General features: G+C 34.7%; 2 protein-coding genes across 2 annotated transcripts in view; both read right to left on the reverse strand.

Annotated features, from left to right (window-relative positions):
• Nucleotides 1-4,567, reverse strand: part of LOC107740866 (disintegrin and metalloproteinase domain-containing protein 12-like) — a 19,308-nt gene extending 14,741 nt beyond the window's left edge. The window contains exons 1-3 of the mRNA XM_016553388.1: nucleotides 4,384-4,567; nucleotides 1,679-1,744; nucleotides 391-462 (exon numbers count right to left, since the gene is read on the reverse strand). Coding sequence (XP_016408874.1) covers nucleotides 391-462; nucleotides 1,679-1,744; nucleotides 4,384-4,527 — 282 coding nt within the window. The 5' untranslated portion in view covers nucleotides 4,528-4,567. The remainder of the gene's footprint in view (nucleotides 1-390; nucleotides 463-1,678; nucleotides 1,745-4,383) is intronic.
• Nucleotides 4,568-13,048: 8,481 nt separating this feature from the next.
• Nucleotides 13,049-14,074, reverse strand: part of LOC107740867 (zinc metalloproteinase/disintegrin-like) — a 52,103-nt gene continuing 51,077 nt past the window's right edge. Inside the window, exon 5 of the mRNA XM_016553389.1 lies at nucleotides 13,049-13,126. Coding sequence (XP_016408875.1) covers nucleotides 13,049-13,126 — 78 coding nt within the window. The remainder of the gene's footprint in view (nucleotides 13,127-14,074) is intronic.

Genomic DNA, 14,074 nt, shown 5'->3' on the forward strand with positions numbered 1-14,074 from the left:
TGTATATATATATGACTTACATTTATATATTCAGATGTATAAATATACATTGATTTACTTCTATATTTTCAGAATTACAACTATATATTTTGATTTACATTTATATATTCAGATTTTATATAATTCTTATATATTACACACACATATATAGAAAAATATAAATATGTATATATGTATAGTATACAACACACACACAATTTTCTTGATGCTTTATTGCATCACGTCTGGTTAAAATACGGTGTTAGAAATTGTTTTGAATGCTTAAATGCAAATAAGAACAACTAAACAACATTTTAGGTTATGCATTTTCCTACAAAAAGATCTGTTTTGTGCAAGTATTAATTATTCATTCATTCATTCAAAGCATGTTGACATGCTTTCCGAGTTTACCTTGTCCACGTAGTTTGCTATTTCAGCAAGCCTCTGTTTCACTTTCTCCACATCTTTCCCCTGTTTCTGATACTGAAATGCAAAGGAGGACAAAAAAGTCTTTAAACTGCAACTAAATGTGCCGTTCATTGGTCGGCTGTGGTAAATGTCACATGAGGTAATTCATTTTCCATGGGCAGCGGCACACAGATGTCGAGCCAAACACAACCAGCAGTGCTTGATGTCCAGACTGTCAGTTTTACAAAATAAAAGCACAGACTGGAAATGTGTCACCCATGATGGCTGTGATTGTTGTAGGAGAGACAAAAAACAGGATGAAAGCTTGATTGCTGTAAAATTCGCAAGACAAGCAATGCACTATTTCTAACTCTTTCTTTAACATCCACCTGGTTCCGGCAGGTACAGCTGGGGAAAATATAGATCATTCAACAAACTGAATGATCAGGTTTTGTTCGTGTCCATAAAATATCACAGGACGGGACATTTGAGAGGCCCCCCAATGGTAGAAAGAATTATATTGTAAACAAAGTGTTTCTTAATGCACATTACAAACAGTCTGTAAAGAGGTCAAATGTAAAGAGGTCTTCATTTCCTGTGCAAACAAACAATGACCCTCTAATCGCCTTTGGTAACAACGATTCAAAATGGACACATTTCAAGTGACAAGGGAAAAAGACACGGAAAACTTCAATGAACATCAGAAAAGCAGCGTGCACATTTCTGGTTAAAAACGAAAGGCCATCAACAGACACTTAAAACGGGAAGCATCGCCATTCAAATCAGCAGCAAGAGTCAAAGCTAGTCCACACTTTAGTAAACGCTGGCGACCTCTTTAAGTTATTCCTGACTGTGCTGTATTGACTGCTTTGATGCGTTGCAATACGGTAGGGCATTGTTTTGATGTTTACATAAGATTTTTCTTTTGCCTTTTTATGCACCGCCCCACCCCCCATGTGTTTAGATATTTGGCTTCTAATGCTTTTTGTAAATTGATGGTTTCCTGCTCTTGTCAGCCAATCAATCAGCTTATAAAACACCACGTTGCATGTGAATCAATATTTCATGTCTGGAACTAATTTTCTTTTACCTTTTGTAGTCTTGTTCTGGGTTTTGAGGATGAGCACCATTATATGGTAAGCTATCATTTGCGCTGAGCATCGTTGATGTCTGTGACCCAAGTAAAAAAACAGATCTGTGTTTCATTTTTAGGTCACGACCCACTAGTTTAGAGCCGCTGAATTAGATGATGGAAGGTTGGAGATGTGTGTGAGGTCAAGAGCGTCATTACCTCGCGGTTGTCTGCGACGATTATCAACTCCACATGCTTGGTGCTGCTCTGGGCGTCTCTTTTATGCTGCAGAGAGAAAAAATGAGAGAAAGAACATGATTAAGAGAGAATTTCACCCTCTTCTTCTGAAGGACACAGTTAATAGAGCCTGCACTCAAGACGCTTTTATAAAATCTCCCAAGGCCCATTTTGCTATGAGTCTATATGGCCTTTAAGGCACAGAGGTGACGTCTTCAGCTCTCTTCCAAATGTGCCCTCTATTAACAGAGCAGTGTGTGATTGAACATCCACTTCTGCGTTCAGCAATGCCCTTAAACTATCAACCACATCAACCACAATGTGCTTTCCAGGAGACCGTTCACTTTAACGGCCTTCGGATTGCCTGGCAATCTCATTTACTCATTTGAAAGACCCACTTGTCTTATATAGATGTTATAAATGTCTCTTTTCAAATGAAGAGTCTTTCAAGTAATTCTCACCTAGTCATTCTTCGTTTTCACTATATTCAACATTGTAGGATTATATTGAAGTCATCAATGACTGAAATGACACCAAAGGACATATGGGAATTAGTGAAAGCAAATGTTATATAAATGAAAACTCACTTCTAGTTGAGCTTCTTTTTGTGTAGACTTGCTGACTGATTTTCCTATCCAATCTGACTCATCAAAAAAACAAAACATGTAATTAATTAGATCTAGAAAAAACTGATATAGAAAAAATATAGTAAATAAACTAATTTTTTAAAACAATAGAATATTTTATAAATATTAATTTTATTAATATTTTTCAAATACAATATTAAAAACAATAAAATATTTTAGAAATATTTATTTAAGTTTTCTATAAATAAAATAAAAAAATAAAATAAAATATGTATAGTGCAAGATAAGAAGTCAAATGTGAAGTAAACTTTTACAATATTTGAGACCTACAGCTGAGGGAAAAAGTTTTTCCAATTCTCAGTTTGTTTTATGTTCCTATAACTCTTTAATTGGTCATTCTTTGGTTTTCATCAATGGCTTTCTCGTTATACATGTATGCGACAACCGCTTACTTTATAAAGACTTATGAAGTATTACAATCCCCCATTAATTTTGCATATAAATTATATAAAGTAGCATTTGTACAATTTTCATCTAGTAAAGTCTTCATAATCCTTCATAACCCTACTTTTCAGTTCACAGCTGGAGTGTGAAAAGAAGAGCGTTATGATTCATGAAAACTAGTAAATCCCCAAACTGTGAAGTGCACGTGTGCTCCACTGGCCCTCTGTTCAGGCAAATTGGTCATGCGGATATCAGATAAATATCGGATTTAGAACCACATGACAAATCAGATCTTATACAGGCTGTTTAAACACATGCAACAGGATCTAATCAGTGCCAGATGACACTATAAATGCGAGAGTCCAGCTAGGACAGACTATCATGAAGGTGACCCTCGTCTTCTTGCATTCAGCATCAGTCCTCTCGCTCTCAATGGAAGCTGTCTCTCATTGTTTCCACTGACTGGTCTTCTATTAATGGAAATAAAAGGCCGGACTCATCTGTGTCAGGTTTCGTGTTGAGAAGAATTTGGGTCGTAAGGCCTAGCAGAGTGTTTCACCTCTTTCACTTTGAAGAGGGAAGCTGATAAGCACTTGACTTCCACACCACAACTAATGAACGTGCGCTTAATTCAGTCAGCAACAACATCAGGTAAAGAACATGCTGTTGGATAAACCCTTTTCAGGGGAGAATAAGACCTGTTTCTGAATCTCAAAAAATGCTCCAGTGTGTAAAAAGTTAGTTTGTGTTGAGATTCTGAAAGAGATGATCTGTCAGAACTCAATGTCAACATTTAGCAATCATTCCTGCCATATAAAACACTTCAGTGCCCACAGTGAGAGACTGAATGTGTCCTTGGGTGTCCTTAAACAAAGAGCGATCTGTGACCTCGTGCATCAGAAGCTTCACTAAACACCCCACCTATCTGTCATTGGTCAGGCAAGCAGATAGTCCCGCCCCAAACTCATGCTATTGTCTGAGTCAGTGTTACTGTGTTGGGCTGGTTGAGAAATCAGCTTTAAAAGCAAGCTACTTTATTTCTGTAATTAGGGATATTTCAAAATAAAATTTCTCTCTCTCTCTCTCTCTATATATATATATATATATATATATAGTTTTATTTTATTTTATTTTGAAATATATTCCTTAAATATATACATGTACTGTATGTGTGTGTATTTATATAAACATATAAATATACACAGAACACACACATGTGTGACCCTGGACCACAAAACCAGTCATAAGGGTCAATTTGTTTTCTGGTTTTCTGGTCCAGGGTCACATATATTATGTAAACACAAACTTTTATTTTGGATGAGATATCGCGATTAATCGATTTGACAGCCCTAATATATATTAAAAATGTAAATAAATAGGCTGGATAGAGTAAATGCAGTAAATTTTTATATTTATTTACATAATGTGATGTATTTCACAGGAAGCAGGACATTCAATAAGTATAAATGAGGAACTTTTATTATACTGAATGTCAGTTTGCTAATTTGAGTTTGATGGATAAAAGCCCAGCCATACATGGTTTACAGCTAAATAGTCAGTTTTATTCAGAAATATGTCACATTAGTTAAACAGGCTGCATATGTTTCTGCATGAAAAAACACTACTGGATGCTGTTTGAGGTTTTTTTGAGCTCACCCTCCTGCTGTGAGAGCTGAAGCCGGCTACTGTAGTGTTCGTCATCTCTGTAGGGTATGAGATGTTGTGACCGTGTCCGCAGGCTCCCTGGGTGAGTTTAAGATCGTCTCCTCTGTAAAGCCAATGTGTGTTTCCCTCTTCCATCGGCTCCAGTATATATACTTTATATTCAAGTGAAATCAGTCCCCTGTTGAACGAGACCATGAACAGCATTCAGTTAACATCTAGATTAGTTCATATCACCATTATGCATGCATCATGTAAACACAACAAAAAATAATTAGAAATAACAATAAAAAAGAACATTTATGTATTTGTTTACTGGGAATATGAGCAGCTAACTTGACATGTAACATTACTGACATTTTTTTCTCTCTCATATTTTCATAATTTGGCTGGACAGTGAAAAAAAATTTGATCAATAAACAATATAATAATAAAATAGTCTATAGTATTTTGTAAAACAATCTATGTCTAGCAACTATTTCTAGTTGCTAATCAGGAAGCAAATATAGTATTTTATGAATTAAATTTGTAACATTTATACGGAACTACATCTGTTAAATTCTATTATAACGTGACATGTAACTTTACCCTCATTGTTTCTCTTATATTTTCATAATCTTGCTAGACAGTGAAAAACACAAATTTTATCAACAAACAAACTAATATATATATATATATATAGCAATTTCATCCTGTCTCATCATTAACAGTGAAATATACAAATCTATATTCAAAATGTGGAGAAAAATAATATTTAAATATATTTAATTGATCTATTTGTGGTCTATTGTCTGGACTATGCACATATTGCACTAAACGTAAATAGTCTACAATATTTTGTCAAAAAGTCTCACACAATCCGTTTCTAAATGAGCATCTCTTGGAAATGTTGCTAATCAGGAAGTAAATATGATGTTTTCAAGCTGTTAAGTTAGAAAGCATAACAGTTTTACCTCCTGCTATGAACTAACAGTGAAATATACAAATCTATATTCAAAATGTGGAGAAAAATAATATTTAAATATATTTAATTGATCTATTTGTGGTCTATTGTCTGGACTATGCACATATTGCACTAAACGTAAATAGTCTACAATATTTTGTCAAAAAGTCTCACACAATCCATTTCTAAATGAGCATCTCTTGGAAATGTTGCTAATCAGGAAGTAAATATGATGTTTTCAAGCTGTTAAGTTAGAAAGCATAACAATTTTACCTCCTGCTATGAACTAAATTTGTAGCATTTATGAAACGCATTTGTACTCTAATTATTGTGCTTGCAGATTTCATGACCTCATGTTAATTTAGAGACCATGTGAAATATTTGCACTTATCTGAACAGCACTTTTCCCAAAATGTGCTTTCAAATGCTGAGATGCACTAATAATTTAAGATTATCTGGAACTGAATAACACAGAAAAGGAGTGAGACACAAGAAGCTTTTACAACATTAACACAAAACGGCGAGAGAAACTCTTCTATGAGAGGAAGTGGTTTCTCGTTTTCCCACAAAATAAGACAGCGTGACGTTTTGGAAAGCGGCTTAGTTCAACATCCAAGCCACTGTTGGTCAGCAGACGATTCATTTGGTAGGATATTTGGCTAAATAAATCTTCCCCCGAGCTCTAATGTTACCACTCTGTGGTTCTTGGACCGGCGTCCGCAAACCTTTCTCACACTTTCGAGTCGTACGCTGAATTTAAGTGACATTCTCCTTTGCTGGGAAACGGCCAGCGCTTTGGGCTTTTCCAGAAGTTTCAAAACTACATTCTCCACCGCATGAGATCCTCGTGGAAACCCTGGACGCTGCCAAACTGAATAAGCAGCAATTTATTTTGGCCGCTTCTGTCGGAGGAGACCTGCGCTGTGTCTGTCTGCCAGGTGGAGAGAGACAGGTTACTGCGGCAAAAAACTGAGCCAAGGTGAAAGAAAGAGCTGAACAATAAGCGGCGTGACTCTGGGGACGGAGACGATTTTGACGCTTTATCGCAGTCATAAATCCTGCATGTCCGGGCCGCGCTCGTTCTCCACAGGTCGAAGTGTGAAAATCAACTTTATGCATCTCTTGTGGCGCATGATCAGTTAATATAAAGTTATGATGGTGATGCCCTGACAGAAGCTATTATAGGACAATCACTTTCTTCCTTTAGAGCTGAATCGAATTTGTTTCATAATTGATGAGCTCTGCAACACTGTTATTAAACTGAACGCAACAGAATCAACACCAATCTGACTTGACGTCATTATTGTTTTCTGCAGAGCTTCTTTACAGCTGAGTTAAGCTTGTTTCTTAATTTGATGAACTTTGCACTATTATTGAACTAAACTGAATCAACACTGAACTGTTGAATTGAGTTTGCTTTATAATCGCTGCACACTGTTATTGAACTAAACTGAACCAACTTAACTGACCTGTAAAGTAAAAAAAATAATATTTTCAAATATAATTGTAAATATATTTCAAAATATACAACAAAAAAAAGGCCAAAAAAATTAATTTGCTAAAAAAAAAAAAAATGATTTGGCCACTTTTTGGTAATTTTTGAAAGAATAAATTGGCCTTAGAGGTTTTTGCATCTCAAGTCTTCATACATACATACATATATATATATATATACAGTGGGTACGGAAAGTATTCAGACCCCCTTAAATAAATCGCACTCCTCTCAGCCAATCAGATTCGAGAACCAAAGAACAGTTGTATAAATATATATTTTAGTAAATTAAGGTTTGAAACCAAATATAATTTCTATTTTCAAAAATATATTTCATTGAGCTTCACTGTTAACAACATATATTTAGCATATATTTTGGCTACGAAAAATATATTGTTTGATGTAATTATGACACTATTGACATTTTAGAGCTGCTTTACGACTAATACTGTATTTGTTTTATAATTGAAGCACATTTCAACATTAATACTGTAATTTTCTTGTTTATTACTGTGAAGCTGCTTTGAAACAATCTGTATTGTATAAAGCGCTACAGAAGTAAATGTGACTTGACTTGACTAGCAGTGTTCCCATGCGACATCACACGCTTTTGAAACTATCTGAATGTCCCTTCTCGGGTAATGAATCAAACCTAAGCATACTTTTTCATAATTAAAACATGAAGCGTATCGTGTCTCTTGAGGATGCTGGTAAAAGGGGGCATTTATAAAACTGTGAAGCAGAAGCAGTATAAAAAAATGTAAAAAAAAAATTTGAATTTACTGCTAATTATTTTACTACTTATTATCAATGTATCATTATTAAAAGTATTATAAATTAATTAATTAATTAATTATTTACTTACATCAATTTATCATTATTAAGTCTTTTTTTTTACTTTCAAAAATTTACTTGAAAATGTTTACTTTATTAAAGCTTACTAAATCTATCCAGCAAGAAAAGAGAGAAAATTGTATTTTTTCTTGTCAATATTGTTTTGACTGGAAATATTAATTACATTTTATTTTTTAAATAAAATTAAATAAAAAATTATATTAATATTTATCATTAAGTCTTTTTTTTTACTTTCAAAAATGTACTTTAAAATGTTTACTTTATTAAAGCTTGTTAAAGCTATCCAGCAAGAAAAGAGAGACATTTAAATTTTTTCTTGTCAATATTGTTTTGACTGGAAATATTAATAAAATGTTTAATTAAATTGTATTTTTTAACTAAAATAAAATGAAAAATTATATTAATATTTCCAGTAAACAGTAATCACTTAACGAAAGCTATGTTTTTCAGTTTATAAATATATTAATTTACACCAATATAATAATGAATAAATAAATAAATAAAAATGACTACTTACTTACTGTCAGTTTATCATTATTAAAAGTCTTTAATTTTTACTTTATTAAGACTTATTAAAGCTAAAGCTATCCAGAAAGATCAGAGAGATATTTATACTTTTTTGTGTCAATATTGTTTTGATTAATAAGCAGTAAAAGCAGGAAAGCTAGGGTTGTTGTTTCTAAAACTGTTAATTTATACCATTTTGATTTAATTAATTTTTGTCCACCACCTTTATGATATTCAATGTTATTCTAAGTAAATACATAAATGAATAAATAATACCAAAACCATACAATAACTATTATCAGTTAAACATTTTTACAGTCTTTATTTTTTTTACTGTCAAAAATATACTTTTTACTTACTAAATACTTTCTTAATGCTTATTAAAGGCTTATTAAATTTAAATCCAGTCAGAGCAAGCAATACATTTCCACTTTTTCTTGTCAACTTTTACTGTCAAAAATATACTTTTTACTTACTAAATACTTTCTTAATGCTTATTAAAGGGGTCATATGATGCGATTTCATTTTTTCCTTTCTTACATTTCCACTTTTTCTTGTCAATATTGTTTTGATTAATATTTCCAATAAACAACTCATTAGGAAAACGGTAGGCTGTTTTGATGGTTGCCGATCAATTTAGTATCTTGTCTTTAATATAGCATCTGCACTGTATCATGCTTTCAAATGTGGCTCATCCAGTCAGATTTTACAGCGAGAACTGTCTGCTTAATAAAGCTCATTTTATTTCATATTCATCCCAGCACACCAGTGGCACTGGGGTTATTTTAAGAGCATGTCCTGCCGTAAACTACAGCCCTCCATATATCTTTGAATCTCATTCAAAGGAACATGAGGACATCCATCAGAACACACAGCGCCCTGAGCTATGGTGTCCATCACAGCATTGTTTCCTGCCAGCCGTCGGACAAAAAAAGACATTCCACTTCCATAAACAACGAAACACACAAAGCCACAGACCTGCCAGCTGAATTAAAATCATAACTCTGTGTATACAGCAAATTGGATTAGAAAATAACGAGTTCTCATCACTCATATTAACTTAACTCATATTAACACAGTATTCAAGAAACAAGCGTCTTGTAAATGAACACATGCAAAAATAATGGTTAATAAAATTGCAATGCAAATGCTTTCATAATACCCTATAATCAGACCCAGACTAAAATTGTTGCATTATAATTAGCAATCTTTCAGCATTCTCTGAACTGATATTTCATGAAAACGTGCATAGTTCTGTGAAATGGAATTTAACATGGCACAATATTAAATAAAACAAACTAATATCTGTAAGGCAGGAGCAACATTTTATGCATGCTATTAAAAAATGGGCCAGATTTAGTTTAGCCTATAATTCTGATTAAGGATAAGCATGATAAAATGCATAAAGTGTCAGAAGCTGGCACTGAAAGCACTATATTCTGAAGACATGTAGCTGATCATGCCGATGTCAATGATGTAAAGGCTAACAGATGGTGTGCGGTCAGCCTCAGGTCCAGTGTTAAATCACTTGGTCGCTTCATACTGCGGGCCACAGCTGAGACATGATGAGTGAGATCATACTAAACTCCACCGGTTTCTAAAAGTGCAATTTATAATCAAATAATATTTTTATTTGATTAATATCTGTCCATCAACTATGTTTTTAAATATAATTATAACAAACAAACAAACCTTCATTCACCGGTTTCTAAAAGTGTTCATTTTATTAATTTTTCACGCCAATTTATTAATTTTTATCCATCATCTAAATGTTTTCAATATGATTCTAAATAAATAAATAAAACAAACAAACAAAAAAACCTTCAATCAACTGGTTCTAAAAGTGTTCATTTACGCCATTTTTATTTTATTAATTTTTGTCCACCAACTATGCTATTCAATATAATTCAAAGTTAATTAAAGTTTAATTATAATTAATAATAATAATATTAATAATAATAATAAACCTTCATTCAACTCCACCTGTTTCTAAGTGTCAATTTACGCAATGTTTATTTTATAAATTTTTATCCACCACCTATTATTTAATATATTGATGAATGAATGAATGAATAATCCTTCATCAAACTCTATCCACTTCTGTTAACTGTTCATTAACACCATATTTATCTCATTCATTTTTCTTCACCGCCTATGTTATTCAATATCATTCTAAATAATAATTATAAAAATAATCCTTCATTCTCATTTCTAAAAGTGTTAATTTGTTATTTTTTCTCCACCATGTTATTTAATATAATTATAAATAAATAAATACATAATACTGATAACAACAATAACTATTATCAGTTTATTAAAAGTTTTCATTTTTACTCTCTTAATGCTTATTAAAGTTAAAGCTATCGAATAAGAACAGATAGAAATTTCTATTTTTGTCGTCAATATTGTTTTGATTCATATTTGCCAACTGCTTATATAAGCTATTTGTGATCTAAAGCTGAATTTGGATTTCACAAACTCCAGCAGAGCAAATGCACTTTCAGCGAGTCCATGAGGTTTAACAAATAAAAACTTGTCTCACGATCTAAAATGAGTTTGACACTCCTGTTCCAAGTCATTCCTAATCGCCGTAATATACTGACGATTTAAGCCCTTCTCGGGTGTTGGGCAGCGTCCGAATGGAGATACAGGAGTCCATGAGTAAGTCCAAATGGGCCTCAGAGGAGTTCTGCTTCAGGATGAAATAAGGGCAGCGCACACACAACCGTAAAACAGACATAATCAAAGGCGGAGGAGGTCTGGGAGAACAGACACACTCCTCAAGCCCAACACTGTGAGTGAATACACTCCATCTGGGCCCTGGATCCCATCAGATCGGCACAATTCATCCTGTTTACAGCACAAAACATGCCGTCCTGTTGCCTGGTGCACAAATGTTTGGATGCAGCAAATACATCAATTACTGAAAGCTGAATTTGGATTTCACAAACTCCAGCAGAGCAAATGCACTTTCAGCGAGTCCATGAGGTTTAACAAATAAAAACGTAGTCTCACGATCTAAAATGTGTTTGACACTCCTGTTCCAAGTCATTCCTAATCGCCGTAATATACTGACGATTTAAGCCCTTCTCGGGTGTTGGGCAGCGTCCGAATGGAGATACAGGAGTCCATGAGTAAGTCCAAATGGGCCTCAGAGGAGTTCTGCTTCAGGATGAAATAAGGGCAGCGCACACACAACCGTAAAACAGACATAATCAAAGGCGGAGGAGGTCTGGGAGAACAGACACACTCCTCAAGCCCAACACTGTGAGTGAATACACTCCATCTGGGCCCTGGATCCCATCAGATCGGCACAATTCATCCCGTTTACAGCACAAAACATGCCGTCCTGTTGCCTGGTGCACAAATGTTTGGATGCAGCAAATACATCAATTACTGTCGAATTTGATCAGCGCTGTTAAATGCTGTTTTAGGGCCAGGCCTGTATGATATATCATGCAATGGTAGAAATGAGTCATGCACTGCATGGCTGATATATGCATGTGACTGCTTTACTTTTTTACAAATGAAAATGATGAAACATAACAACGTGAAAATACAGAGCTGGATGCATCCCAGTCCCAGTCACTGGGTTTGATTACCAGTTAATGCATGAACCTTCAATGCAATAAATGTTAGTTTGGATAAATGCATCTGCCAATTGAAAAATAATAATAACGACAACAACAACAACAATAATAATAATAAACATTTGATATGCATTTAGTCATTTGATGCTATATATATATATATATATTTACATTTACATTACATTTAGTCATTTAGCAGACGCTTTTATCCAAAGCGACTTACAAATGAGGACAATATATATATATATATATATAAATTGGAAGACTTTTTTATCCACATTGACTTAATTTGCATTAAAAGTATACATTTTAAATGCACAAATGAATGCATAAATAAATAAATACATACCTCACTAGAATTCAGAATACTCTGACTTCGTCTATCAATTTCCAAATAATAAGAGAAAATAATGAATATCGAATCATCAAGTAAAGTAATGTAACTCTTCTGAACAATCTCCCAAAACCTACACAATAAAACTGGAATTTGTCTTTATGTGTATGTGAGAAACATCAATTTCTGCACTCAGGTTGACAGAGCATCTGTCTTATTTTGTGTTCCAAAATCCCAAATCAGTTTACGAAGCCCAAACTCAGCATGCTGCTGCTCCCTCTGATGACATCCAGGTCGAGGAGCGCTGCTGTTTCTGGATGACCTGAACTCTCCTTTCCCATCCAAACAAAGCAGGGGTGCTTATTGCCTCACACTGCTGAGAAAATCTGCTGAATATGCTGAAAAAGTCACAATGGTTTATGAAATCTCACCCTCCGGTGTTGTGAAACATCTAGTGCTTAACTAACCCTATTATATCATTACTGAGGTGCACTGAGTGGATTAGACCATTGCTATGCTGTTGCTTGGTGCTCTGAGTGGCTTAAGAGTGTTGCTATGCCCTTGCTGGTTTGCTCTGAGCTAAAGTGAAATAACAGCACACCTTTCTTTAGATACCAGCAAAAGCTCAATACAAAAGGTTCAAAGTTTGTTTAAATCTCGAACACGAACTAGGAGCAACAGTAGCTGTAACTGCCTTGCCTATTTTCTTTTGCTGTATATCTGATAGCACATGTTTTCTTTTCATAAAGAGTTTGGCTCAAATTGTCCGGCGAGGGAAGCCGGCAGTCCGTTGGAGAGCAGATTGAGGAAGACAGGGTCAGTGACCCAGAGGTGCTCCTCAGAGGTTTGCTCTTACATGCCTTCAGGCCTCAATGCGTCTGTTACTCTAAATAGTAATCTGAGCTGCAATCTAAACACTTAAAACACACAGAGGTGCATCATGGGTGGTTTCTGCACTCCCGGTGGCCCTCGCTTGACCACCTCTTCTCTAAAGCTTTTGACACAAGATCATCCAGCTGTCGTGAGGGCGGAGATCAGTGATAAGACGGGTTCTTAACTGCAGGTTTGGTTTAGGTAAAATAGAAGGTCTGAAATGAGCAGATACAGGAAAGAAATTTGGGCTTTGCGTCATGAGTTTAAAATATATGCTTTAAATCACTGAAGGCGATATGTCTCAAACACACACACACGCACGCACGAACGCACACACACACACACACACACACACACACACACACACACACACACACACACACACACACATATATATACATATATATCTCTCAAATGAAACTCTTTTCCAAAATGTTTTCTGCAGAATAATAGGGGTTTGTTACAGGAAGTGCACATTGCCATGTGTTCTGTAGGCGTTGGGTTAAATTTGGATGGAAGCAGCGGTTGCTTGTGATCTTACCATGACATTCGGTGAGGTGGTGACGGCACTTCCATCCTCCAGGTAGTGTGTTTCTGTGTAGTGACTAGCAAACAGCCCTCTGTAACACAAATACAAATACACACAAAACTTAGTTACTTTCACTTGTTTCTTTAATTTCCTACTCCAGTCATTTTACTTAGTCAACATTAAATAAAAATATATTTAGTGTTAGTGATTTGAACAAACCTTTAACCCTTTGTATTAAACTTTAGCTTGTACCTAGTCCTGAATGATTTGTTCAATCTTCTGTCTTGTTAAGGAAAGATGTGTTGATGCTTCACTAAGCTATCAACTAGTTAGCTAAGCTAGCAACAGTCTAAAAACACTCAGAGCACCCTAGCAATGGCATAGCAACAATCTAAATCCACTCATAACACCCTAGCAACTGCACAGTAACAGTCTAAAGCCACTCATATCACCCTAGCAACTGCACAGTAACAGTCTAAAGCCACTCATATCACCCTAGCAACTGCATAGCAACAGTCTAAACACTCAGAGCACCCTGACAACAGCATAGAAACAGTCTAAA

This window comes from Sinocyclocheilus rhinocerous, unplaced genomic scaffold, assembly GCF_001515625.1.
Source record: "Sinocyclocheilus rhinocerous isolate Xijiao unplaced genomic scaffold, SAMN03320098_v1.1 scaffold1908, whole genome shotgun sequence".
Lineage (NCBI taxonomy): Eukaryota > Metazoa > Chordata > Actinopteri > Cypriniformes > Cyprinidae > Sinocyclocheilus > Sinocyclocheilus rhinocerous.